General features: G+C 42.2%; 1 protein-coding gene across 1 annotated transcript in view; it reads right to left on the reverse strand.

Annotated features, from left to right (window-relative positions):
- Positions 1–223: 223 nt before the first annotated feature.
- Positions 224–27,111, reverse strand: part of adamts9 (ADAM metallopeptidase with thrombospondin type 1 motif, 9) — a 36,826-nt gene continuing 9,938 nt past the window's right edge. The window contains exons 13-40 of the mRNA XM_028406369.1: positions 26,910–27,091; positions 26,680–26,816; positions 25,938–26,055; positions 25,654–25,749; positions 24,071–24,237; positions 23,834–23,963; positions 22,851–22,977; positions 22,565–22,775; positions 22,278–22,442; positions 21,475–21,636; positions 20,425–20,544; positions 18,847–18,954; positions 18,598–18,765; positions 17,144–17,392; positions 15,586–15,747; positions 15,191–15,367; positions 10,366–10,536; positions 8,881–9,057; positions 6,179–6,349; positions 5,800–5,994; positions 5,386–5,515; positions 4,901–4,995; positions 4,074–4,168; positions 3,798–3,931; positions 3,334–3,425; positions 2,784–2,888; positions 1,840–1,948; positions 224–1,719 (exon numbers count right to left, since the gene is read on the reverse strand). Coding sequence (XP_028262170.1) covers positions 1,859–1,948; positions 2,784–2,888; positions 3,334–3,425; positions 3,798–3,931; positions 4,074–4,168; positions 4,901–4,995; positions 5,386–5,515; positions 5,800–5,994; positions 6,179–6,349; positions 8,881–9,057; positions 10,366–10,536; positions 15,191–15,367; positions 15,586–15,747; positions 17,144–17,392; positions 18,598–18,765; positions 18,847–18,954; positions 20,425–20,544; positions 21,475–21,636; positions 22,278–22,442; positions 22,565–22,775; positions 22,851–22,977; positions 23,834–23,963; positions 24,071–24,237; positions 25,654–25,749; positions 25,938–26,055; positions 26,680–26,816; positions 26,910–27,091 — 3,934 coding nt within the window. The 3' untranslated portion in view covers positions 224–1,719; positions 1,840–1,858. The remainder of the gene's footprint in view (positions 1,720–1,839; positions 1,949–2,783; positions 2,889–3,333; positions 3,426–3,797; positions 3,932–4,073; positions 4,169–4,900; positions 4,996–5,385; positions 5,516–5,799; positions 5,995–6,178; positions 6,350–8,880; positions 9,058–10,365; positions 10,537–15,190; positions 15,368–15,585; positions 15,748–17,143; positions 17,393–18,597; positions 18,766–18,846; positions 18,955–20,424; positions 20,545–21,474; positions 21,637–22,277; positions 22,443–22,564; positions 22,776–22,850; positions 22,978–23,833; positions 23,964–24,070; positions 24,238–25,653; positions 25,750–25,937; positions 26,056–26,679; positions 26,817–26,909; positions 27,092–27,111) is intronic.

Genomic DNA, 27,111 nt, shown 5'->3' on the forward strand with positions numbered 1-27,111 from the left:
TAAATAAATGCATTCATAAAACAGGAAATGTGCTGCCAGACGGTTCATTATATGGCAATAGTATGCAGTAATCCATAGACATTTATATTCATTGCTTATGTACATTCATGAAAAATGATTAAATAAATATTTGCATATAAAATAAAGAATACATAAAGACAATTTACATGATGTGGCAAGTGTAACATATGATAAATACACTCAAATATAATAATCCCTTCATTTATGACACCTGAGAAGTAATGGTTGGCTGAACGACATTCTGACATGAACAATACATTAATGAGAGGGCATTTGTCTGTAAGACACACACTTGTCCGCCCTGTGTCTTTTGTACTGGCTTAGGTGCAGGTTAAAATTGTGTTGAATTTCCTTTGGTTGAAGTGTGCATTTAAGGCACTGAAATAGCACCATGCAGAACTGCAAATATGGCTTAACAACATAGACATATGTACATGTACCTACACAATTAAACTTACAAAAAGTATAATTTCATTTTTCTCTAGAATCTTTGCACACAAGGTTTTGCAACTTCCCAACACTGGCTAAAGAGACACAAAAAACATACAGCAAATGAAAAGTACCCTGATATCTTCACAAAGAACAACAAGCCAAAAGCAGGAGCATTTCAGTTCACAAAAATGGAGGAAACAGAGAGGCACAAGAGGCAACGGTTAACTAACAGCAGCATCTGGACAGAAGTGGTGCTGCAGGGCCTGAGAGCTCAGCAGTGACTGAGGTGTCTCTAGGATCAGACCGTTGCACTATACCGTATCTCTGGAGCATCAACTGGAATTCTATTGGCCTGAGGTAAACTCTCTTTTTTAGAGAATTCTTTTAAGTTGCTCCAGATAAGATAACCTGACTGTTCTCCAAAAACGACAGGCTAATGGCTCTCCCTGGTCACTGCACGCTATACCTGAAAGATATGCAGGAACTCAGAGGAATGTGGGGCTCTGATATCTGGCGGCATAATCTCTACGGTTCTTGCAACCTGTAGTATCTTCCTTATGATATAGTAATGTGTGTGCCTGAGTATTAGAGTGTTTAATGTGTGAAGGAGTTAACTTCCCCTTAAGATCTGGGCTGACTGAACTGACTTCATTAGTCATTAGGTACTTTTACCTTAAAAGCAAAACATGTGGTAGCAACACCATGTGTGCAGTTCAGAGAAGGAGGGTGCACATTATCTGTAATTAACAGATGATCCCTGAACATGTCATTTGCTTGCAGTTGGATATACAGAATTTATAGAACATTTGGAAAGGACATTTGGATGCACTTAAGCGATAGAGCTTTGCAAATTTTGCAAAAACGTCCATTGTTTTAAGAGGCCCACTGCTTGGAGACATCTGACTGCATTAGAACAGGACTGGTGACCATCACAACATTGATTAATACTGAATAAAACAACATATTAAAACATATGGCTGTAACCCATGCAAAGAGACAACTAAAAGTTTAAACAGACTAACAAAATGAAAGGCACAAATCCCTGGTAAAATCTGATACATGGTAACTGTGTGGCGTTTGCTTTAAATTACATTACAATACAAACATAAATGGCGAGTACAATAAATAGGACATTTACCTTGTTATTTACAGTACGTACACCAGACTATTTTACACTATACACACATGGGAGGTTTCTGAAGGATGGATTTGAGCTGTAGCACCAAAGAGGAACGGTGTGTTCACACAATGAGCACCTGAAGATCACTGTGGAGGTCAGTGGAAATAAAAGACAGCATTTCATTAAAAAGATCAGAAACCTGCAACAAAAAGAAAAGAACACAGAAGAACAAAGAACACATTTCAAATTCAGATGACATTTTTTACCTGTTTGTTGGCTTTAGGTCTATATCACTGTTACTGGCAGACTGCGGCCTACAGACGGTGTACATTTACCACAATAGCCTCCACATATTCCTGACACTGTGCTGCCATCCTGTGGACAGACATAATATAATAACGTGTTAGAACATGTTAATCTTGAGCATTTTAAATAAGGAAAAATACAAATGAAAACACTGAAGACAATGTAATGTAGCCTGAGAACTTTCCGGTTTTATATTATTATAATTACATAATTTACACCTTGTCGTTGTAGCTCTGAAAATTTGCCTTTTCTATTTAAAAAGTCACAAACAATCTGAGGCCTCCTGGCAGGGTATGAATTGCATAATGACCCTCAGCAACAAGCAAGCTTCATGCTATTCATGTAAGCAAGCAATAAGAAATACTAGCTTATCACTCACAATCACTCACTAAAATCATTTGCATGGAGCAAAATGTTAGTTCCATAGAAACATCTATAGAAACAAAAAGGAAATTACATCAGACAAGTGGAGCGAAACCACAATCCCACGACATGAAAGCCGCAGTGTGCAGTAAGTGGTCTGTCTGATCTTCTCTGAAGTGCTGTCTCCATCCCACTGTCACAACCAGGCTTTATTTAAAGTGCCTGGAGTGCCCAGAGTGGGCCAGCTGGCTTTGAATTCCAGACTGTGAACACTATTTGGCATCTCTATGGCCTCCTGTTTTTACTTTGCCAAAAAGCACTTTGTAGGCTGATCTCCATTTCCAAAGTAGAGAGGGTGGTTGTGAGGGGGGCACTCGAGAGAGCAGCTGCCTAATAAAGGTCCTTTCACCAAGCTTAAGGAGAGATGTGGTACTGACCAAGAAGTAGCCAGATCATGATAAGTTAGTGAATATAATAAGAGAAAAATCGAATAAACTGAAGAATAATTAGCTTTAGCTTTAACATGTATGTGATGTTTTACCTGTGATTTTTGTATGTTCGCCACCACATAGTTGCCCTGCGAGACCCATGAGGTGTCTGGAGCCACCTTAAAACCTGTTCCTGACAGGTTTATCCTAAACTGGCCCTGGAATAAGACACAGACAGAGAAGAAGTTCTGTTATAGCAAAATGTTGTTTTAATTAAGCATACTATTTTTATTATTGTTATAAGGACACCAAAGTAGCATGTGACAAAAAATGCATAAAACTCAACAGCAGAATACACACATAACAGCAGAAAACAGCCATATAAGCTATCCAGACAAAAAGCAGTGCACAGACCAAAATTAACTATGCAAATACTGAAAGCTTTTAAAGAATGTATTCCACAGCTAGAGGCATGGATGCTAATAACCCATTTTTATAGTCCATCCTCTGACATGTCATAGCAAGAGGAGCCCAGGTCTAATTAACAACACACGTTTCAAGGCCTTGCTCTTATGCCCGATGGAACTGAGCCACCACTGTTATTATATGTTACACTTTTCCTGTTATAAAATCATTAGAACAGCTGTTTTCCTTTACTCTCACCTGTGGACACTGGGTGGCACTGTAGCAGTCTCCAGCTGTAGCAAATGGAATGTTCTCGCCTTCTCGGGTAAATGCAAACTGCCAGTCTGTAGCTGCAAAAGCAACAAGCTGATCAATTGTGATGTAAGTTTCTGTCTTGACCATTTGTAGCTATAGGACCTCAGATGAACCTTTATAATGATAGCCTGCATCAGCCATAATTAACTAATCCTATGTTATTTACCAATAAATGTGGCCTTCGTTAAGGCTCAGCCAAATATCAGTATAATTCCATCCAGTTACAGCGTTTAGCCTTCTAATTGTGTTGCTAAAATGAACCTAAGAGACATCTTGAGCCCATTAACCCTCATAAGCATGGACATAATTAAATGGCAAAGGAAGTTCTCATTTAATAGTAATGTAGAGTTAACATTGGCACAGGATGCTGCTCTGTGTGTGTGTGAGAGAGAGAGTGAGCAACTCACTGATGATGCTCATCTTGTTGAGGTCCAGGCGGACTTTGGAGAAGGTGGTGATGCCAGCAGCGGAGTAATCTCTTCGACAATCACAGTCTTCTGTTCTGGAGCCATTGGCTGGACACTGAGTGGGGTCATTGAGTCTACAAAACACACCACACACACACCCACACACACACACATCCATGGAATTTCTTCATTTACAGGATAAAAACACTGCCAGGAGTCAGCTGGATTTTTGTAATGAAACAGGCTGTTCTCATTGTGATCCTGTTAGCTGTATACCTGAAGCCAAAGATCTCAGAAAAATTCTCCCCTTCGCCTGTCGTCAAGGTGATATACTCCTCTGGAGACTCGGTCTGCATTCCTGCACAGTAGACCTGAGAAAAAAGGGCAATGGAGGAGTAATTGAGGATGTGGAAGTGGGAGACCGTATAGAGGAGGAGAAGGCAGCAAGGATAAAGGAGAGGCGAGAAGGAAGGTATCCCCCCTCAAAAAAAAAGAAAAAAAAAGAAAAGAAAACCTCTCATTCTATGCACCTGCAGCTCAGCTGCTTGAGTGATTATGTTCTGGGTAATTGTTCAGGTAATCTCAGCACTTTTTGAGAAAAGGACAATGGACTTTGTGAAATTAACCCCTAATTTGGTCTCAAAGCATGAGAATATGATGACAGCACTAAAGACTGCCTGGAAGATGAACCCTGATTGATAAATAAAACAAAGTCAGCTCCATTTCTGAGGGGGGATTTCTGGTGCAGCTGGTATCCACAAACCCCCTATCAGCCCTCCTGTGTACGAGCAAAGCACAATTCACACCATGCCTAAAAATGACTCGAGCTTTCTTCCAAGTCAAATTAAAGGCAGCAGAATAATTTAAATGTGCAGCCTTATGCACTAAGTGCCAAAGGTACGCCTAAACCCCTGGGGGTAAAGATGAATTCTCAGCACAGTAGTGCAGGCCCATAAACAGAGAGGCATGTAAACAGTGCAGGAAATATTCTGCAGTCATATTAAATGTCAAGACAGAAGTCTCCCAATCATAAACACAACCTGTTATGGCTTTACAAACGGTTCTTTGTGTGCTTTTGAGGCAATAAGATGGTATTATCTTACCTTGAGTGCTTTTCCTTGAATACTGAGAATGTGCTCGCTGTCTGGGATGGGGCCATTTCTGCTCCGGATGTCTTGACAGCTAGAAGGCAAATGGCCTTGGAGACATGAAAGTGAGAAAGAAAGCAGAAGTGAGTACGTAGTCAGCAGTGTGTTATTTGAGGATTCAATGCAGGACATGAGGCTGGGCTGTATACACAGATGTGCACACATGCACACACACATTTCAGCAGTTAAGTCAAGTGTGGCAAATCACTTCATCGAATCAAAGAAAATCAAAAGCCAGTCACTCTTTGATGTCCAGTGGTACCGCGGGGAAGTAAACACACTGAACAGCACATCTTTGATCAGAAATTCTTCACTAAAGGCCAAATCTCTGAGATGACTGGGTCATGTTAAGCTGAACCTAATGCTAGAATTTAGGATGCCTTCTTATGGGTTGTATCTGATCCGTGGTAGTCTTGACCTTTGTTAAAAGAAGCACTCACAACTCAGATTTCTGCAGACTTTTCTGGCTTGTGGCATTGGATCTCGTGAGCACCTATTGCTTTCCTGACCATCTGCTGATACACACTGCACCGTCCTCTCCATCACTCCATCCCCACAGCTCACTGAACACTGAAAGAGAGGAAGACAACAGTGTGAGTGCAACAACTTGTGGATGACAGTCTGTCAGCAATCTACACAGCGCCATTTGACTTGTTTTTGCAAAAGTAAACATTATGTACATGATAAAATATCAAATTAAAATCTACAGTTGTATCATGAGGTTATAGATTGATCTGCTGTAGTAATTATTTTACCAGTATAGTTCATACATACCATCATGACCATAAGTGCCATCATGACAGAATGCTGATAAATGACTACACAACATGCAGGAGAAGCACAGACTCGCTCACCGGTCCCCAGATTCCAACCCTCCACTCCTGCGGCGTGGGGCACGGGTCCAGATTACAAGGCATGTAGCTCTCAGGGGGGTTCCCGGGGCAGTTGGACAAAGACTGATGGCCGTACTCATAGTTGTCATTCTCCACATGGACCTCACTGCAGGAGATCAGACGCTGGCGGTAGCCCTGGCCACAGCTGGCTGAGCACTGGAGGAGAGAATAAATCACCAGCATGAAAGAAAAACAAAGTTCCACCATGGAAACTTTTCAAAGGAAAATGGACAGTAAAGATGGTGAGACTTAAGTGTTGTTTGCTATTAAAACATGAAATCACATTTTGTTTTACAGGTGAGATCTGAAATTCTTAAGCACATCAGGTTGTCTGCCTCACCTCAGTCCATTCCCCTGTGATCCATATGAATTCACAGGTATGCGTGTTACAGCTCTCAGTGTCTGGCGGTCTAATCTGGTTCACGCAATACATCTCATGGACCTCCTGCTGATTGTGGTCCATACACTGCAAGGCTCGTTGTCGGTGGCCCGATCCACATGATTTACTGCACTGCGGGGGACATAAGAGAGAGATTGGGGTTTACAAAGGTGCTGAATCATGTATGAGTGGAGCGACAATATTAAATCACAAACGCACATGCTTGGTGTTTAAAAGGATCAGTTCGTCAGTCACCAAAGTAAAGTATCGATGCACTGCAGCAACAAAAGGGGAGAGTAATTTAACACTGAATTATGAAGGAAAATGTCAAAACAGTAGATCTGAAGAGCTGAGAGCAAAGTAGTGTGCTGTTGATAAGAACCTGAGCTGAGGATATGGCCAAGGTCCTGAGAAGAGTTTACACAACTCCTAAAAGGGTGCACACCTCATGCCAAAGCATCTGTTGAAAGGTCTGACCTAAGATTCACCAGCAAGTGACTGCTTTCAGTCTCAACATCCAGATACTCCCTTCCAAAATATATTACAATACAGATATGCTTTGAACAAAATACTGACCTATTTGTCTTGGCAGGCACTCATTGTGTAACACAACTGCAGTAAATCTGTGATTAACCCTTTTCATACTACTCTCCCACACGACTCTTTCTAAACAAATTCTGTTTGCTGACATACTCGTGAACAGGCCCTATTTTTTGATGGCCACAGGTAGAAATCCACTTTGGGGATTTTGGATTTCTGTGTTTATGAACTTTTTTTTTTTTACTTATTAACAGCTCAGCTTTTGTTTGAACGTATGTGTCTGTTGAGTTTGTCTTCCTGAACTCCAATCCTGACACTATCAATGTAAAACTGCCTTTTTCCCATCTGTTCCACAGATATTACATCTATATGTTGCCTTTTTTAAGCCATAAACTGAATCAGACTGTAACAGCATTTTATTACATCTAGGTTGATCCAGTAGCTCAACACCCATGCCTGTCAGAACCGTACTGCTGACAGCTCACAGTGGCTTCCACTGCATCAGTAAACACTCACTGGTGAAAAGTGTTATGACTGCAGCCAGCTCCAGCTGGTCTTCATCACTCTTAACATGTTGAACACTGTCAAATATTAGAATACCTGGAGCTGCTGTGCAGTGCTGACAGGCACTTGAGTATGTTTTGGTCAAACTGATGGCAGACAATATACAATATTTCAGTCTGACATGAAACCTACAGAAATAAAGCTGGTGTACTGTAAGTGGTGTGCAGAGTCAGTGTATGTGCACTGTACACATGGCAATGTTAACCCCTGCCTGTTGAACTGCTTTAATTACCTCCAGCTGTTATTTAGGACACCAAGGCAGAAACCTCCAAACACGTCTCTAAACTAATTAGACTCTCCTCTCAGAGAGGCGTTTCATGCTGCTCAGTGACCCACATTCTCACGAAAGAAGAAACCTCTGCTGCAGATGCCTGTTCAAACAACCAACGAGGATGTGTAGCTTCAAGCCTGCAGAAAATGGCTGAATGTTACTCAGCAGGAATGTTCCCATTATAGCCCCAGTAAAACTGCAACTCTATATTCAGGTCACTTTGAGTGCATGTAACATCTTGTTTTGTACTACGGAGAGATCCAATTTACTTAAACTTGAGTATGTTAGGTTTATACTTCTTTGTACATACACTTAGAAATGTAGTAAATGTACAGCATCTGTATATACCACAGTTTCAGCTGTACAGCTGAGTCAGCTGCACTACTACTGAGATGCTGCTTCCAAGCAGCAGTCTAAATGCACACAGCTCATGTTGCATGTTCTGAATATATGACTTGAGTATTTTTTTAATTATTGTTTCATCCTCATTTGAAAACCATATCAATAAAATATGTTTTTTTTAATTAAATTATTATTTTAATTAAATCATTACATTAAATTATTAAATAACAATGAAAATATAATTACATTATATTGTAAATATTACATATTATACAATTTATATAAAAATGCCTTAATTAAAAAGATTGGGAATGACTGATAGGACTCGTCAGGTTTGGTTTTGACATAAGGATCCAACCTGAACATGACAAGTCTCAATAACATGACTCAAAAAACACTGCTTTATATTTTGAAACAACAACAACGTCTAAATAATCCTAACCCTGTTAGTTTTTGCTTTTTTTTTTAACAAGGCCTCATGTGGTCCACCGGAAAGGGGGCGGGGCTTCACCTATTGGGATGGTGAAAATGTGCAGACAAATTATGAAATGATTAAAAATCAGAACTGCTCTAATGGCAGCAGTATAGTGTGGTCACGAAGAACAAGAACATTTTTGTGCCTTCTCTTCAGTTTGTTCACGTTTTCAAACTTTTAAACTGCTTTAAAAAAACATCAGAATGGTCCTTTTCCTGGCGACAGAAACTGGACTCCAGTTTGGTTAGAAAAAAACGGATCATCTGATTCTCATCAGGGGCATGCAGCAGCTCGCCTCCTCCCCTCTCCTCTGGCCTCCTGACAGGCAGCAGTGCCTCCGACGGAAGCAGCGACTCTCACACTTCATCAGATATGACAGAACAAATTCATCCTCAGCCGGAGCAGGCAGCGGCTGAGCTCACAGACTGCAAAGTTTATACATGCAGGCATTCACTGCAGTCATCGGCTTACCGTCTGCCATTTCCCTTCCCTCCAGCGGTACCGAGAAGGACAGTCGGCGACCCGGCAGGTCTGGCTGGACGCCGGGCGAGACCGCTGAGGACAGACGGTCTCCATCGAGCTGCGTCGGTCTCCAACCTGGCAGAACACCTCCCTTCTCTGGATGCCATCACCGCAGGATGCTGAACACTGGAAGCAGCGGGCACGTAAGAGTTTTGAAAAGTTCATTCAAAGTTTTTGATTCATTATTTAATATTTACAATATCACTCTGCATCAGATGCCCACGTCATATTCCCTTATCATTGTAACTCTAGCTGCAAGCCACACAGTGTTTTATTAGGTACTAAGTCTAATAAAGCTATTTTCCTTTGGTACTTAGTGACTTCATTTCACTAATCTCTGCAACCACGCCTCCATGTCCACATGTCCATGTTTAAATTACACTGTTCCTATTGGTTTTACAGAAATGTGCCTGGAAAGTGAGTCTGTGTCCACAGCAGCATTGTTTGAAATGAAAGTATGATAGATATTTCTACAGAGAACAGCAGGAATGAGAGGGAGAAGAATGCGTTTCGATTTCTGCCAGTTCTGAGCGGGCCACTGCAAGAAGCAGCACAGATATTCGTTTCATTTTAAATGTGTGATATTTTACACTCAGGTGTTATCTGTGCTGCTGCTGATTTTCTTCTAACATCGATGTATGACATGGTTTCTTTGCAGATAAAGGTGGGATTTACACACATTATTACAGACACCCTCGCATGTCCAGTCATATCTAACAACAGATGAACCATGAGGCCGCCTCATGCTTCGTGCTGCTTGGGCCTTGGGGTGGGGTTTCATTTTCTGCTGGAGTGTGTCCTGCTCCACAGCTGCTTAGAGCAGGCGGCGCACATCCTCTCTGACGTATGGAACACAGATGTGTCTCTGTGCTTGGACTGGTGGGGCGAAATTTGGAAGGGTTGGGAAAAGAACGAGAGGCATAGAGGGTGAAAGAAAAATGGAGCCTGTACGAGGCAGCCTCTCCCAGGTGCACTCTGTGAGATTGTCTGCTATGATGTGAGTGAATCGCCTCCAGTAGTGTATTCAAAGACCAACATGTGGTTCCCTTTCAGTCAGTGGGTAGGCAACAACAAGAGTACAGTATATGAGAATGCAGAGATGAGAGGGGTAGGTTTCCACTGGCTGGGCTTCAGATCAGAGAGAAGGCTGCACATTCCTCCTGCTGTCCAACTCACTGTACTGTGCTGTCACAGCTGCAGCACACACCACCCTAAACTCTGTATTTGCTGCTGCCACCATGTGATGTGTAAAAGCCCCCTGTCCTAGGTTAGTGGCAGGTTCAGGCTGGTTCAGCTGCACATGTTTCACACATATGGACCCGCTTGCCAGCAAGCTGGTAAGCATTAGAGTGCACAGAAGAGAAAAAAGCCATGTCTGGCAGCGTGAGAACAAAAAATAAAGCAGTGTTTCATGGCAGGGTCAGACAGACCTACCTCTCCCCAGTTGCCAGTCTTCCACTTGGGGCATCGTCCACCTCGGCAGCGCCTCTGCTTGCTGGGTTTGGGGGACAGGTGCTGGCAGTTTTCCTCTGAGACAGGACGGCCTGACCCAGTAACACAGATCACATTACGGGATTTGAAGCCTCTTCCACAGGACGCGGAGCACTGCAAGATGAAGAAGAAGAGGTGAACAGAAGTGGAAAGTGTTTTGTGTCAAAAGTGCATCTGTTAAAAACTGAAATTGTTAATGTGTTTTTGCTTTCTTTCGAAAGGATTTAGTTTGTTGAATGTCAGGTTTAATTGCAGTTAAAACATGTTAAATAACTATTGAACTGCTGAAACTTTCTGAATAAAATAAAATGAGGCCCAGCTGCACGTGGGTAGTCCAATGGCAAAGCGTGCCTGGTCACCCTGGCAGCAATATTTTTCACCTCCGGGTTCACTGAGTTACTGAAATCTAACTCAGTGTGACAGGCAGACACACACACACAAACACACACATCCACACACACAGGAGGTGGAGCGGGACAGGACTGTGCTCGGATAATCAAAGGGGGCGTTGCATGTGGGGATGGATGGGAAGCGACAGGCTCAGAGTTGAATGAGTGCGTGGCCCAGCATGCGGTTCTGTCCTGACCAGCAAGGGACTGTTACTGGACAGGAACATGCAGTGACCTCTCACCCCATTCAGGGAGGAGTGCTCATGGATGACAGGACTAAAATAAAATAATTATTTTATGTAAGTAAAGGCAATCCGCGCATCCCAATTTTAGCTGTAATGTACTGTATTTATTCTTGTTATAAAATAAAGACCCAAGATTCAGCTTTGTTTTTGTGTGACTCATAATATTGTGCTTAAATGTTAATAAAAAAAATGGCAGTGTTACTTGTGTCTTTTTGGGACTAATGATAAAGCAACATATATAGGCAGACAGAGTCCTGGTAGTTATAACAAGTCATGAACGGACAGTTATCAGTGACAAAATAAAAAGAGCACTGAGTGTATTAGTAGCAATGATGGAATTTTGATATCAGTAGATGGAGATGAACTGTGGAAAGTAAGTGGGTAACCACAGGGAAAAGTTGTAGAAGGTCTACAGGCATTCTTTTGTTCAAACATCAGATTACTCCGCTGTATAGTTTTAATGGGGCTTTCCTGCTGCTCTCTGCTCTGTAATGTCCTCAGAATACCCTGGGAATTGGTGCAAATGGGTCAATTAAAACACAAAGTGTTTTATCAGTGTACCCCCCTCCAATGCAGGGCTCATTAATTTCCCCCACACCTTTTCTGGGCTCCTGTAATTAACCAGTGCTCCACCACAGCTACCAAAACACACAAGACCTTAACATTTCCATCATATAATTAAAACTATGCCTCCTGTTAGTTACAGGAAATAATGCTACATGCAGTTTGACAGTGCTAATCACGACTTCACAAAGAGCAGAGCATCCATCCAAAGCAGCAAAGCTTCATTCTTTGGATTGCCCCCCCTCTTACCCCCTCTGTAATGTCCTCACAGTGTTTGGGAATTCTGTTGAACACCATTTTTGTTTTCTTTTTTAACCCTGGATCACAGACAATTTCCCAGAAGTCTACATGTGCTGATGGGATGAACTAGGAAGGGGGCCCCTCCCAGATCAAACACAACCTTTGACCCACCAATACACCAATGCATTGTCTCGCTGACACCTCCCTTCATTTGAGTCATTGTCAGTGGCCCCTAAAATGGTACCATGTCATCAACCTGCATTACAGCAGAGCAGGGCCTGACAGAGAGGGGCAAAGGGCGCTAGCAACTTCATTGCTGAGCACGCGACACCAAGCATCCCACAAAAACCTGTGTATGCATTAAAAGTGAGTGAGCACACTGCAGAGATTTACCTTGGTGGAAACAGCTTTGAACTCCTGACACACATGGGAAAAACAGGGCACTGACCACTTAAAAATCAATGATCCTGCTGTTATTTGTGTTTTCTTTTAGGAATTAAAACCCCATTGAATAGACCAGGAATAGACCAGGTTCGACAGGGCTCTCTTTTAAAATCCTTCAGCCAAATCCATTGGTAAAGCATAAAATACAGGCTGCTTCCTTCTCCACAAACATGCTGTAATTATTATAAAGCTGGAGTTGGTGATGTGGTTAAACAGTTCAATACAGGGCTTAACAGCAGGAGTACAGTGTTGCAAGCAGCAAGGCTATTAGTGTTAATGAATGCTGCTAAATGCTGGTGCCTGGATCAGTTATCTCTCTGCTTCTCCCTCTTTTTTATAACGAGCTCATGCAAGATGCCAGTACAGTTTAACTTGTTGCAGTTTCTGTAAATTTGCAGCATCCTCGGCCCGATCACCATATGTGATGAAAATGTTTTGTTTTTGAGTAAGAATGAAAAAAAGCCTTTGATAGTACCTCTACTTCACTTTAATCGTAACCTTTTCTGGAAATGAACAGAAATCCAACAAATCCATAAAAAATTAAATATTGACATAACATTATAATGAATGAACAATAAATACAAGTAATTACATAAATATACAGAAATATTCTTGAAACATAGACTAATACTGCCATTTGTGAATGAGACATACATTATACTTATTTCAAGAGCCTGTTGATATGATGTTCATGCTATACTGCTATTTGCACCGGAAGGGTTGAGGAGTCAACACACTACACTGGACTACTCATATAATTCACTATGATGTATTAGTACCACTGTCACTGATTCAGACTAGATTTGATTTTACTCTGCTTTGCAGTCACACGTGGGACTCATTACAAGCAATAGTTCTCATTAGTAAATGATGTGTGGTAAAAAATGTACTCACTGCTGTGTTAACAGGCCCTTAAAATAAGGTGTGATGTCAGTACAGACATTTATGACCAGGAGGATGGGTGGGCTGCAGGCAAAGTTGCCCCTAACCACAGATTCTGGATCAGTTTTTTCACTGTCCTCAAAGGGATGGTAAGCATTACAAGGTGGGAGATGACTCACACACACACACCTTGGATCTGTGTTTAGGGCCATCAACTGCACTGGGTAGCCTCGACAACTCATGCTTAATCTTAGCCAGCCAAAATCCCTCTAGTGCAAGGGAAAGAAAGATACGGCAGGGGGGCAATCGGAACAGAGACTGAGGTAGACACATTAGGTTGGCTCAGAGTAAGAGCTCTGGATACAAAACACCATTAACTTCCCCTGTGGTCACAGGTATCACATGCTTATAGCACTACATTTAACAGCCCATTCTCTTAAAGGTTAAGCAAGTTATCTGATGGACAATTAAAGACAATTCAACATTTTTTTTTCATCAAATCTGTGATACACTTTGCATTTATGCTGATCAATCTGACCAGTGCACAAACTGCTCATGGAAATAAAAAGTACAGAAGATGCAGCATCAAAAAGCAATGTGCCATAATAAACACCTAACTAACCAAAAATATGATGGTTCATTTTTGATAGTGATATCTTACATCTCCCTTGTTTGGCCAAAGCACCACTGTAGTGTAGGTTATCATCGTTTAATGGCTAGTTGAGTTGTGTTTTGTTCCAAGTGAGGTATTGTTGAGCATAGCATAGCATATTTTGCAACTCCAAGTACTTACTGTACAAAGCAGACATTAACTAATCAATATAAATACACTCATATCAAGCACCTTTGACGCAGAGGGCCTTGAAACTATTGTTTTGGCCACACTATGGAAATCTGGGTCAAAACTCTCTGCCAAACTGGAATACAATGGCTATTAGATCTAAGTAACACAAATTCGGAGCGACACTTTATTTTACAGTACTAGTACAGCTGCTGTTTGCTGGTGTTTACTACTGATACTGGACGTTTCAGGCACTTTAGAGTCTACTTCTGTGTCAGTGGTATTTTGGGGGCGACACCAATGCTGGTTTTGTAGCATGGGGGTAAATACATAAACTGTAAAATAAAGTGTCTAATAATAATAAGATTAGTAAGTTTTCTAAAAAAAAACAAAACAAAAAAAAACACATGTGCCTTGAGACAAATTGAATTCTTGAAACCAACAGCCTTTTCAAAGATGTATATATATAGTACACAGCCCAGATACAGTCCTATGTAAGATGGTGCTTATAATGTTCATAACAGAACATTTGACTATGCTGTGTAGCACCACATATTTGGAGATTATGGGCCATTCTTTGGATAATAAAAGAACAAGGCATTTTACTGTATATTCCTGATATACAAAAACATTCATCAGTATTTGCATATGAACAATGATTGGCTAAATGTGCGAATACAAAGAGCTAAGACACAAAATAAATCACGTATTAAAGTTAATGCTATGTACAAGAAATAAAAAGAAAAAATATCTTAATAAATTATCTTTAAAAACAATATTTTACAAAACTAACTTTGATTGTGATACAAAGTGATCCTGAATTTTTCAAAAACTAATACAAGGCTCATTAACAGTATTATGGTAACTAAGACTGACAATATAATTATATTCTTATGGTCACAGCTGTCACTGAAGTTTTTTGTGATGTTGTACTTTTTTGGCATATTGCAAGTGAGTGTTATCTTGGCCATTCAAGTGGAACAGAAATTAACTTTCCTAATGTCTTGACGAAACGTTGACCGATCGTAGGTGCCAGAGAGGGGGGGGGCGGGAAGCGGAAGTTAAAATGTAAAAAGTAGTGAAGCTGGAGTGTAATATCTCCAGTGCAAAAGCACCATAGTCATCCTGCCCCTTTAAGACTGGTTGTGAAAGAGTGAGTCTACAGGTATCTGAAAACATGTGAGGTTGAAAAACAAGGTATAGAGTATTTTTTATGAGCGTACCGAGCTCCATGGGTCTGTGCTCCAGTGGGGACTAGAAGGGCATGGCTGAGTATTGCACTGCTCGCGATCTGGTGGCTTGTCATGGATCTCACAGCTCAGATCATTGAAACGCTCGCCGTTTGGACGCTGACACACCACCAGCCTTGTCTTTATCCCACCTCCACATGGCTTTGTGCACTGAAGACAGCAGGAGGAGACGTTATGATGAGTGTGAACACTTTTTCATGTGAAAATTGATCTGGTTTATGTGAAGCATAAAAAAACGTGACATGAATTGAGCCTTAGCTAAACTCTTAAGACATTTTTCTTACTTTAACTGAGCAACCTTCTTTCTTAACTAGATTAGTATCTGCCAAGCTAAGTGTCATGGTAAGCTGACCTGGCACATGTCTTACCTCTCCCCAGTTGCCATAGATCCACTGTGGACACGGCCCTGACTCACAGGAACGCTGCTCGTTGGGTCGGCTGCGATCCTCACAGCTGCTGGCAGGGTAGCCGTTCTCATCCTGGCACACTACTACACGCCGTTGGAAGCCTCCTGCACATGTGCTGGAGCACTGTTATTATGACAAAAGAGTGCACACTGTCAGAAAGATGGTTCACAAAAACAGATGCGCCATGCATGGGTGCAAATGAGTCCCTGAGGGATATACTATTTACATTTTATTTAGATATAATGTCACAAACACACAACAAAGAGAATCTCCTGTCTGCAACGCATTAAATCAATGTACAAAGAAAAATGTTTAATGCTATGGAGGCGTATTTTATGTGCACACAAAACCCCCACAAAAATCCAGACAATTCATCTGATGTCAAATGGCTGTAGATCTCTGTTACTATATTAACGTTCACATCCTCAGGACAGAGGAAGGAAGAGACGCTAGAAATAGCTTTAATCATTTCCCACAATTATAAAAAGGTCAAAGTTATTTTTGTATGAGTTTATCACTATCCCAGTTTAAAAAAACAACAACAAAAAAACTCAACAATACAGAGAAAGAGATCCTTGATGCAGGATGGTTGGAAGCAGTTAGGTCACACTAACAAAATACTTTAAATGACCTGCAACGCTTAGAGAACCATGCTACTGAGAAGTTCAAGGTCTATCAGAATACAAAAAAATAACTGATGCGAAAACTGTTGCAAGAAATTGCTTAGACTCATAAACACTGTTAAGGACCTCACTTATTATAAGATGTTTATTACATGGCTGTGAAAATATACTAAATTCTAATTGATCTGCAGAGAGCTGCAGTCTGTAATGGGCAGCCATTACAGATATTATTTTGGGGAGGACCATGTCCAGTCCTCTATAGTCGAGTAAAGTTCATTGTAAATCAGTATTTTGTGTAATGTTATTGATTTCTTCAGTCAGCAGGCATGTTATATGCAGCAAGGTAGTGATGAACAGCTCTCCACTTTACATCAGGGTCCAGCATCACAAACTGGGTTAAATTTACTATAATTACTGGTGTTCAGCACACTATGCCATTACAAAAACAACATGAAAGTGAAGTAGATGATCAAACTCTCAGTATGGTAGTGAATAAGTATATTTCCCAAAGCTGTGAACTATTCCTTTGATAGGCTGTATTTAATGGTTCAGTACAGACAATGTCAGTGTGGAATGGTGCAACACAGCAGTGGACTGCTCTGGTATTCATTTTTAAGACTGCAGGAAGTATGTGACTACAGTCAGATCACTGATTAAAGAAAGCAGATATAGGAACATTGTGTGCATGACAAGAACAGCTTTGAATAGTTCCTCAATGGCAGGGGCTTTCCAAAAACATCCATCTCAGAGTTGGCTCATTTCAACACCATCTTAATTTTTTCCAAAACTTTTCTCCAGACCCCTGTTGTCTAAAGGCTTGGTTGCACAAGATTAACACAGTATTTCATCTTCCTACAGAGAAATGATTTGTTTGATCATAGTAATGTGATACTCACCGCGCCCCAGGGTCCAGTCCGCCATTGGTGGGATTGGCTGCGGGGCAGGTTGTTCCTGGTGCTGGTGTTTGGTGAGGACGGCAATGGTCGGGACTCACTAGGGCGGGACGGGCATTGAGACATAGCACAGTCCTGCTCGGTGGTAGGACGATCATCCGGGTCACACTCACTGGCATTCACTTCTTGGTCACTGAAGTTGACGCACAGTACCTGCCGTGTCGTTTTTCCCTGGCCACAGGTCACTGAACACTGGAAACACACAAAGTGTGTGAAGACAGTACTCATAAACATACTTTTTGTTGCCATTTTCCAACTGCAACTCAACTCAATGTGTGTGTCCTGAAATTACACCAGTGTTAACCAACAAATAATTTGGTTTACCAGCAGAAATTTATTTAAAGGACGCAAACACACACACACACACACACACCCTCTAACCAGTTTTAGAAAAATGACACAAAGCAGATCCTCCACCGAGCACTAATGGTGTCTACCGGTGCCCCTCCTGGGCAAGATGAATTTTTCTTGCGTAAGGTGATCTATTATACTTATGCAACAGCTGTCTACTCGATAACCTGGCCTGGGAATACACGATGCAGAAGCTTACAGTGTCTCACATAACTATAGATACTCTAAGAGGGTTTTAAACTTATTTGTATAATGTGACACTTGATGAAGAGGTCAGACAACATAGTGCAAGCTGCACAGACACTGGGAACAATAACAAAAGTCTGTCGTGTTCTGTCACTGATTGACAAGGACATGTTGTTTTGAGGTTAGGTAATCTAAGTGTGTGTGTGTGTGGGTGGGATGGGCCTCTGAGATTCTGTCAGGGGTTCAATGAGTATCTTTGGCATGATGGTATAGATGTGTGGGTGTGCATGAATGTGTGTTTGTCTGTATATGGGGACCAGACCTGCAGACTGACTGTACTGTATCACCAGGACTCTGATGAGAAACATCTGTAAACAAGGCTGGAGCCCCTGAATGTAGCCCCTTGCATCAGAAACATGCGCCTCACTCCCAATTCCTCTCGCTCTCTCTCACATACACACACATACTCTCTCTCTCTCTCTCTCCTTCTGCAACCTCACTGCAGCCCGACTCCAGTCCTTGATCCACACTTGCATTCCAGCTGCCACCCTGTCTATAATCTTTGTTCATGCAAACATCTCCATAATGTAAAACTCAATGAGATTAATGGACAGTAATTAGACTGCATTAGAATAAATACATCTTTTTTTGCATGGTCATAGTGATGACAACATGTAGAATATTCACAAGGCAATTTGGCAGTATAGCATGGTAGGAATCAGAGAGGAAATGAGTATTGATTAAACAAGATGATTTCCAAAATTTTCCCTATTTAAAACAGTTGTCTACAACACACACTGTGACCTTTTCTTCGATCCTATCGAGTCAGATACAGATGAATAAATGACCGATTGTCTTACCACTGTCCATTCCAGCACTTTCCACTGTCCACAAGCCACTACAGAGCACACCTCCCTGGCGGGGGGCTTTGGTAGGTGGGCACATGCCGACTCCTCTGCCACACCACCCTGGTTGTCACGGCAACTCACATAGCGCATCCGTGTCCCTTTGCCACAGCTGGCACTGCACTGTCATTGCAGGAGACAAAGGTTAAGAACCTGGAAACAACAAATGGACAAACATACTGAAAATGTGACAAGACAACCAACCTGGGTCCAGGACCCAAACCGCCACTGGGTTTTGTGGCCCGGATGGGAAGGGACTTTGGTCCCTGGGGGAATAGGGTGGCTGCTGGGACACTGGGCCACTTCACAGTCCTATGGAAGAAATGACACATACATCCATTCATGATGAGTGATTCACAAAATGAATATACTGTCACAATATTTGTCCCTGAACACAGAATACCATGAATACTAGAGACAGTTCTTCTGACATTCTGACAAGTATTTAAAACCTAAACTGTATTTCTTTTGTTTCTTTGGTTCTATGTTTGAAAGCAGTTATGTTTCCCATCGACCCTCCACCCTCCACCACCTTACCAAAACAACATTAACAGGGTCCGCCCCATCAGTTCAAACTATGGATTGTGGCAGTAAGCCACTCAGCATAAAGCCCTGATCCCTGTCATAACAGGTCATAGTGGAGTGGTATTCAGGGCTCCAATGCCCATGCTGGCGTGGTTGTAAACTCCACCCCTAATCCACCCCCTTGTCCCTCACCTTCCGCCCTTTCCTCTTTTTCCCAAATGCCCTGTGGTGCCCTCTGACCCCCTGTCTTTAGGAATAAGGGCCTTTAATCAGGCCATCCAGGCTTTAGGAACACCACACATCCCACCCTCTACCTCTTAAAAGAAATAAAAAAGGCCTTAGGGTACCATTTAAATTATGCCCATCTTTCTGTGGTACTCCCATTTTGCATGTATAAATGAAAATAACAAAAAGCTTTATTATATAATTTCTAATCATATAAGAGGTACAGGAAGTGTTTCATTTTCTCCTTCTCCATCCATCCCTTTCCTCCTTTTTTCTAAACCCTGCTTGGTGGTGGGTGGTGGTGGGACTAGCAGCCTGGTGGCCCACTTCATGGCTGGCTGGTTAGAATCACAACGAGGTGGGGCGACTGCTTCAGGGTCACTGGTCACCGATCTCTGCCGGCCCAGGCACCGGAATTAAGAGCTGCTGCGACTAGAGGGGGGCCTCATCCTGAGTCTGCATGCTCAGCCCTCTGAAATGGGTTTACGCCCCATGCTGACCAAACAAATCCCTCATTCAGTTTAAAATACTGTAAGTTTCTTTGGTGTTTCTGTGTCATGTTGTGTGTGTGGAACACAGATATACAACACAAACACATAACCTGACTTACTGATTAAATCTTCCAGGACCACCATTTGTCAGTCTGCTTTAAGTGGGTGGAAAAGATTAATTCCAGCATTACCTACAACTAGCCTCCTTCACTGCTGCACTTCAAGTATTTGGTAGATAAAAAAACCTATAGCATTTAAAAAAGAACTATGGGTTTTGAAGGATTCTGTCTAAGGGTTGTGTCTCCATGAGACCATAGAGAGTCTGTATAACCTCCCCCTTGTCTTTCCACAACCAGATCAGATCAGACAGGGTTGCTTTATAGAGACCAGGTGGAAATTAAATGTGTGTTTGTTTGTGTCTGTTTTAAGTGTCGGTGTGCATGAACAGGGATGCTGTCTCCTTTCTTCACATCCAAGCAAGGAACAATCATTGTGGAGGAGACAAACAGATTGTAGTGGAGGACGATAGGGACCTCCTTACCTGTGTGTCAGTGGGTCGGGTGGCAGCATTACATTCAGTGTCATCCATGACAGCACCATAAGAGCCAACTACACACTTCACTGCTCGCATCTGGTAGCCTGGCCCACAAGAGGTAGTGCACTGGGTTCAAAGAGAGAGGAAAAAAGGGGGTGTGGAGTTAGCAAAAGTGAGCCAAAGAGAAAGCTGAAAAAAACAAGGAAGACAAGCAAAAAACAGATGGTTCATCTGAGCCAACAGAGCAACCCTCTCACACAAACTAATAAAGAAAAAAACCTAGAAACCAGATTCTGCAAAAACTGTTTTTTACAGAAAAGAGTCTACAATACATGATAAAGCCCATGTATTGCATTACACATGTCATTTTTTCACTGTAGTCAAGTCAAAGGATACTACTTTGCACTTCCTTCTGGCTCACTGCCCTCAGTGAAACAGGGTCAAACTTTTGTGGCAGCCACTTCAGCTAGCATCTGACCATGCTTCATTAAACTACTTCAAATATACCTTAACATGCACACATCCTCAGATAGAGGAGGGTGCAAAAATATCTCACATTTTTCTGTGTCTCGTTGCACATACACCAGTGATAAGTGTGCACACAAAGTCTGCATACCGCATAACTCCAAATAAAACTTTATAGGGAATAGGGCTACTGATATTATCCATACATTTTATGTCCTTATTTTTGCATGGCGTGGTCTGTTTAAACAGGAGAGAGAATTAGCTCAGATCATGTGTGTCTCCTATGCCTTCCATTCATCAGAAACAGCAAACCATCAATGTTGTACAATTATATGGGATGTCATGATAAAACTAGGACATGTATCCACTAGTACATCTGCATGCTACTGTAATCCACTGCTGGCCTGATTAACATTTGCTTCCAGGTAAATACATACACACGTTTAAAGCTAGCAAGCCCCATCCTAGCTGGCAGTCTAAATGTGTGTAATATGTAATATGGTAAAACAGGGAACAAGGTCAACAGTGAAAGTCAGCTCAACATTAAAAGCAACAGAAGCAGATGGCTTCAGTAAACAAAAGACAACTCACCTGTCCCCAAGGTCCAACTTGCCAAGAAGCACACTCTTGCTGCTGGCACGCCTGCACTGACTCAGGTTTAGACGAGCCACAAAAGCGATCGTCTAGACGGTCCTCACCGAACTGACACCATGTCTGGCGGTGCTTGTAGCCTTTTCCACATGTCACAAGACACTGAAAGATAAATATTTCATGTTTCAGAGCTGTGTAGTATATTAGTATATAAACCTTATATCTGGTGGTACTCACTGCATACATATGCAGTTTGCAGAGAAAGTTAAGGTTCTACGGGACCAGACAAAACGGGGCAAGTATGTTTATTTATTTGTGAGCACAGTCCATATGTATATAGTACAGTGTAAGTGTTTTGGCAGCACCACACGGGAGATCTAAAAAATTCCTGGAATGCAGCCCACAGCTTTGCAAGCTCCTCGCTCTACGATGTGTAAACTGTGCAACAGTTAAGTAGATCTTAGCCTACAATCACCACTTTCCCAACATTCATTTGTAGAGAAAGGAGGGGAGTGACTCCCATGAAGCTGAGATATGCACAACTAACACTAGGATTTTATATTTGGCCCAGATCACTGCTGGCTGCAAACTGCAGGCTTTACACAAGAGCTTGTTTTTCTTTACATGGAGTATATCTAGTTATATGAACATCATGTTGTCTGGCTCACAGTCAAATGTAAATGGACAAGTATGCTTATCGTCAATATTGACAAATGTTTTTATATGACTGTGTGAGCTACAGTATTCCAAATGCATGCACTCTCTTTATGGATATGTGTTTGCGCTTGTATGTTCAAACTGACCTCAGACCAGTCACCAGTCTTCCATTGTGGACAGAGGAATTCATTGCAGGGTTGGACGGTCAGCTTGTCCCTTTGACTGCATTTGCTCTCATCACCACCAGCCTCAGCTGCCTTTCTACACACTGCCCCTCGACGGCGGGTGCCCCCACCACAGCTCTTGGAGCACTGCAGTGCAAACGTTGGAGCATCAGACAGCGTAAACACATGTACACAACATGAGATAAACTTCCGACAAACATCTGGCACATGCTCACACACAAACCCCATGCTTCCTGCAACAATCATACCTCTGACCAGGGTGAGTACTCCCACCCGCCTGGGTTACAGTCTCCATGGCAGACTTCCTTGTCATCAGGTTTCCGCTGACCACTACAGTAGCGGTCATCAACCTTCTGTGTCTTTCCATCTGTACGACTGATTTTGGCACAGTATATTTCCAGAGTGCGATATCCAAGGCCACACTGGGCTGTGCACTCACTTTTACGAGCCACGTGCCATCTACATCATGAGAGATTGGGTAAATATATGAAGTTACGTGGTTAATAATGACATTTATAAGTTTAGTTAAATTACCTGAGTTCACACTCAGTGTTGCAGGGTTCAGTAATGACAGCAGGTCTAGCGGTGCCATGACACCTCTGGTCAGACACCACCACCCCGTCAGATTCCCTGCTACAGAGAATCTTACGCTTGCGCTCTCCTGAAAAGACACAAAAAGTTAACAAGTTAATTTCAAAACCTTTCACACAGTAGGATGTGATATAAAATCAGGAAAACATGGCATCCACCACACATTTTGGTTTATAAACATACAATAGCTAATGCAAATATAAATACACAGAGTTTCAGTCTAGAGTTACTCAAATAAAACCGTGTACAGCTACTCTTCAGCATTAAGTCCTGCAAATAGTTATCTGAATAGATGCAACATCTTGCTCCAATACAATATAGATCATCATCAGGACTACAATAAAAACCTTCAGCTATGTGTGTGTGCACCACTGTACAGCAGAGGGCAGAGATTTAAACCTCATGAGGTAATAGATCTGTACCTCATGTTACTGAGTTTTGCAGCACAGTGCTATGAGAGCTTAAGTGTATCCCTACTGACTGTATTACATGTTAAGTTGTTTTTTTTTCCACTAAACAGTGATGTTCTTGGTTTTTCTTTGGAATTCACTGTTGCTTACTCAAGTAGATCAGTGTCAGAAAATGGAGAAAAAAATAAACAGAACAAAGAACAAAGTAACACATGACAGATTTTAGAGTTTACCTGCAAGCCACCTCTGCACACCCACATACTCTGACATACCCACAGCCATGAGAAAGACAGTAATCTGACACGGCTTACTATAAAGTTGAACTTAAATCACTTGTTCAAAAGCAATGTGTCTCGCATGGACCTGTCAAAACTGTCAAAGCCAGACAAACCTCCCTCATATGTCCCCCGGCTCAGAGGTTCCCACGTCTCCTTTCTCCACAGCATCCCACCTTTTACTCTCACCACACCGTTTATCACCACTTTGCCCTGCCAACCACATGAGCCTCCCCCTCACCTTGGCACAGGCGGCTGCACTCCTGCCAGGGCCCATAGGCATCCCAGAAGAACTGCTGAGGCTTATCTTCTATGGGGACATTAAAGGAGTACCTGACATCTGGGTTGTAAAGGTTCCCCACAGATAGCACCTGGAGAAAAGGAATGATATACAACACAGTGCGGTGATATTATAGCCTCTGGATTATGGCATATGTCCTGCATGGGATACTGAGTTATCCTCATAAGGACGGTTTACCTGGACAACGATCTCTTCTTCGATGCGGTCAGTGCAGTTGATCCTCTCAATGACATGGTCAGAGCCACTGTACTCAATGATGGCATTTCCTACTTTGATTTCCCTTTTGAACATACTGACCACAAACTCTCCATTTAGCAGGAACTCTCCACGGCTGTTTGATATGGCTATAGGAGACAGAAAGAGTTATTGTATTAGATCCTACTGAAACAGAAGGTTGGAATAAGAGCTATTGCATGTAAGGTCTTTCCTTAATTGAAAGAAAGTGGAACATATTTAATTTAAGGATAAAACAGCAATTGTTATTGTATAGGACATCTTAAAAACACAGCAGCATACATTTTTAGTTTACAGTAAGGCACACACAGCAGGGAACAGAAAGGTCTTATTGGGCTATAATAATTCTCTGTTCCCGAAGAAGTCCCTGCCAGGGGCATCCTGTGCTGTTCAACAGCAAGTCTTCTGCACTCATTCACCTAATGCGATTATGGAGCTAATTTCCTGCCTTTACTTTCCTTGCCATTTCACACATTACACTAATATGACCATGGAGATTGGCATTCATTTAAAAAAAACCCTAGATGACACACATACAAAGCAGCCACACACAGTGAAGTAGGACACATTCATTTGGAAATTTGCATTGAATAAGACAAACAAACACAGACACACCCGTGACCCTGCACTGCAGGACAAAGCAGGTTCAAATAATGGATGGATGGAAACATAACCACACAAGTTCTCAGTGGAATGGTACCCAGAGGGCTAAGTTGGAGTGTTGGCACATCAAGAAACACAAGAGAAACAAAAGCTTAGAAACTAACTTGCTGGAGTGGTACCCACAGGCCTAGTTCTTGGGTCTATTTTAACAGATTAGCATGCACACTATATGAAGCTCTTAGCGCAAGTTCGATCAGGAAGACTATCTTCACTCTTTCATCACTTCTTTCCAACCGCCTCTCCCTCATCCTCCTCACACTTGTCCCACATTCTCCCTCACCCCTTTCTCTTTCTCTGCCTCCCACTTAATCAGCTGGTTAATATAGAGCAACTCCCCTCCAATCAGCGGCCAAGCCGCTCCTCTCCTGCCCAATCACCGCTCAGCAATTCATTTAAAAATCTCTCCGTCTCCTCTCCAGCTGTCTTTCGGATCGATTTCGGCAACCCTCCTCCACCCCAAGCTCCACCAGTTCCTCATCAGGACAATGCCTCTTATCCCCTGCTCTTCTGCTCCTTCACCACCACCAGGTCTAGACCCGGGGGGGTTTCCTGCCTAAGCGGCCTCATCTCCTCTCCTTTCCCCCTTCGGATGTCGGTCATCGCATCGGGGTCTAGAACGCCAAAGCACATTTCATTCATTCATTCACTGTATTTCAATAAATTCTTTCTCATCTGAACATCTAGTCTCTCCTGATTGAAATGTCTATATGCAGCACATGTCCTTACACTTAGGGCTGTGCAGTGTTATGGTGTTAGACAGGAGTGTGAATTCAGAGATGATGCCTTTTTGCCAGCACATGGCTTCAGAAATGGTCTGAAACAGCATAAACAGAAACTGAAATGAAAAACATTGGATGTCTTACCGAGGTAGTTGTCATCCTCTGGTTTCCCTGAGTAGCTGTGTTGACGCACATCTATGTTTGTAGCACCACTGGGTATTCGTACTACTTCATTATAGCCTGCAAATGACACGGAGTGTGTTTAGATCATTGGTATACCAAGCACTGCACCAATGCTAACAACCGAGCCTATTCTCTGCACCAAGGTACAAATATGTTGAAGCAATATAACATCTGCAGTAACCGCTGCTGTCATTTCTGTGTGCAGAACACAGAACAATGGCATAATAAAAGAGATTGTATCTCACCGTAACGTACGATGTTGAAGGTGCCTCCCACAGTTCTGCAGGAAGAGTTATCACCTCCACACACGCCACACTTGTCCCTCCTGGCTTTTGAGTTCAATACATGATCGCAGCCAGCTTGCTGCTCAGGGAAGGACAGAAAAATACATTAAGAAAGAGGAAAAAAAGTGGTGGTAAGAAGTGGTAGATGAAGAAAAGGGACAAAGGAAGAAGGTCGAAAATAATGTTTTTTAAAACAAGATTGATCTTCAATACTAGCCATACATTTGATGACTTTATTAAACTAGTCACATAAACTTGACTCTTGAGTGAGAATCATATTAACTGTACCGATGTGGATAAAAAACACCCAGAATGTTGAGCTATATCCTTGAATTACTATTAAGGATGAAGTTTACTTTAGCACAAAAATCCACTTGTCAGGGCTGTAAGAGCAACTTACTGAACCACAATTTAACCAAAACTCTGTGTGTGGTTCACAGTGTACACAGATCAACCCACTGCCTCTTTCAAGAAGCATATTGATGTGTAGGATGTGTTTGTAATCAAGCTTTCAAACTAAAAATCTATCTGTCATAGGTTTGAGGAAATAAACAGTCTGGTTTGGCAAAGGATTAAAATGCTTGTTGGAAATATTTACAGTGAGGACACAGAAATGATTTTATCCACTGCACACAGTGCCAAGAGTGGTCACTGCTGAAAGCTACAAATAAGCTGACTTGTTTGAACTATGCAGCAAGCTCACCCTGCACAGTCCCTGGACACAGATGTCGTTGGTGTCGGGTCCACATGGCGTGCCATCAATGACCCGGTCCCTGAGCTGATAGTATGCTGTGCTGCCTGCCACCCTGCAGAACAACTTACACCTGTCCTTCATCAGAACTGCCAGAAGAAACAAAAAGGAAGATAAATCAATGCACAACAACAACAAAAAGGAGCAAGCAGCATGCCAAAGACAAGGAAAAGAAATCTCACTTCCGCTGTACTTGGGCACCCAGCGAACATTTGGAGGTAGACCGTTGATGTTAAAGTGCCTGCCATCAAAAGCAGCACACTGCTCCTCCCTGAAGTCCTTCTTCTGTTTGGAGCAGGGCTCGGAGTTACAGGAACGAAACTTCATCCGGCGACCAACACAATACATCCCTCCGTTCCTGGGCCTGAGAGAGAAGATGGGACA

Source organism: Parambassis ranga, chromosome 5, assembly GCF_900634625.1.
Source record: "Parambassis ranga chromosome 5, fParRan2.1, whole genome shotgun sequence".
Classification (NCBI taxonomy): domain Eukaryota; kingdom Metazoa; phylum Chordata; class Actinopteri; family Ambassidae; genus Parambassis; species Parambassis ranga.